Source organism: Chaetura pelagica, unplaced genomic scaffold (assembly GCF_000747805.2).
Source record: "Chaetura pelagica isolate M959 unplaced genomic scaffold, ChaPel_1.0 scaffold221, whole genome shotgun sequence".
NCBI lineage: Eukaryota > Metazoa > Chordata > Aves > Apodiformes > Apodidae > Chaetura > Chaetura pelagica.
In genome coordinates this window covers 7,149,227-7,150,300 of record NW_009952533.1, presented here as the reverse complement: position 1 = coordinate 7,150,300, position 1,074 = coordinate 7,149,227, and the positions used below count along the sequence as shown (strand labels likewise).

The following is a 1,074-nucleotide window of genomic DNA, read 5'->3' as shown; positions in this document are numbered from 1 at the left end:
AAACAAACAAGAAAGCAGTCCTTTGGAGAATAGCATATAAAGACCTGTAAACAGAGGTTGATTGTCCAAGCTTTCTTAACTGAATTTTGATTATTTTTTTAAATGTCAAAAAAAAAGTTCTATTGTTGAACAGTTTTTGCTGAAACATTAAAAACTCCCATCCAAATGCATAATGCTGTTTTTGATGCAGAATCTCATAGACTGCAGTGGAGTTAAGGTTTCTATGCATTTTGTAAGGTTAGTTGCACATTACAATCCAGAAGAAGTCCCTTAATTTTTTCATGGAATTTCTCTCTGTACTGGTTGAAGTGCATAATGCTTTCTGGTTCTTCTTCAAACCAGAACTTGTCAAACTCATAAACCAGATAACCTGTGAAGAAAATAACATGCAGATCTGCAAAACTTACTTCAACAATTTTCTGCTTTGATGTAGCTAGACCTAGAATGATTCTTTAGACTCTGTTCAGTCCCCTAAAATAGGGAGTGTCCAATCCTGGTTAACAGCAAGTTTTTGGACTGTGTAATACTGAATAAAAAAATAAATCTGCAAATACTCAGTTTTCAGACTCCAATCTCTGATATATACAAAGCCACCCACATTTATCCCTTAAATGTACACTTCTGTAGCACAGTGTTTAAACATCAGGTGGATTTCTAATACCTGATCCAGAAGACAAACAGCTTGCTCTGACTAACAAGAAAAGAGTGGAAACATGGTGGAAACCTTAAACTGTGCATCTTGGCATCCCCTGGGCAGTTTGTACTGAAGAAGCTACAGATACTTACAGTAAAACTGGTGGAAGTGCTCCATTTGTGGCAATCCAGAGACCACGTTGTACAGATAAGACTTTAAAGCACCATTCTTAAGTAAGCTGTATGCCATTTCTGTCAGGTTGATTCCCACTATTGCATAAGAATATCTGCAACACCAATCATAGGTCACATTTTATGAATCAAAGGTCTTAAAAACTTTCCTGAAATAGTCTGCATTAGGGTAACTATAAGTGTCTTGTCTTTTTTTTTTTCCTGTGAGACTTGTTGACAAGCAGACTCCAGCCTACACACCACTCTTTC

The 1,074-nt window shown here is 36.5% G+C and overlaps 1 protein-coding gene across 1 annotated transcript in view; it reads right to left on the bottom strand.

Moving 5' to 3' along the window:
- The window catches only part of ELMOD2 (ELMO/CED-12 domain containing 2), a 20,029-nt gene continuing 18,955 nt past the window's right edge, over positions 1-1,074 (bottom strand). Inside the window, exons 9-10 of the mRNA XM_010008992.1 lie at positions 787-920; positions 1-370 (exon numbers count right to left, since the gene is read on the bottom strand). Of these exons, the coding sequence (XP_010007294.1) occupies positions 222-370; positions 787-920 (283 nt within the window). The 3' untranslated portion in view covers positions 1-221. The remainder of the gene's footprint in view (positions 371-786; positions 921-1,074) is intronic.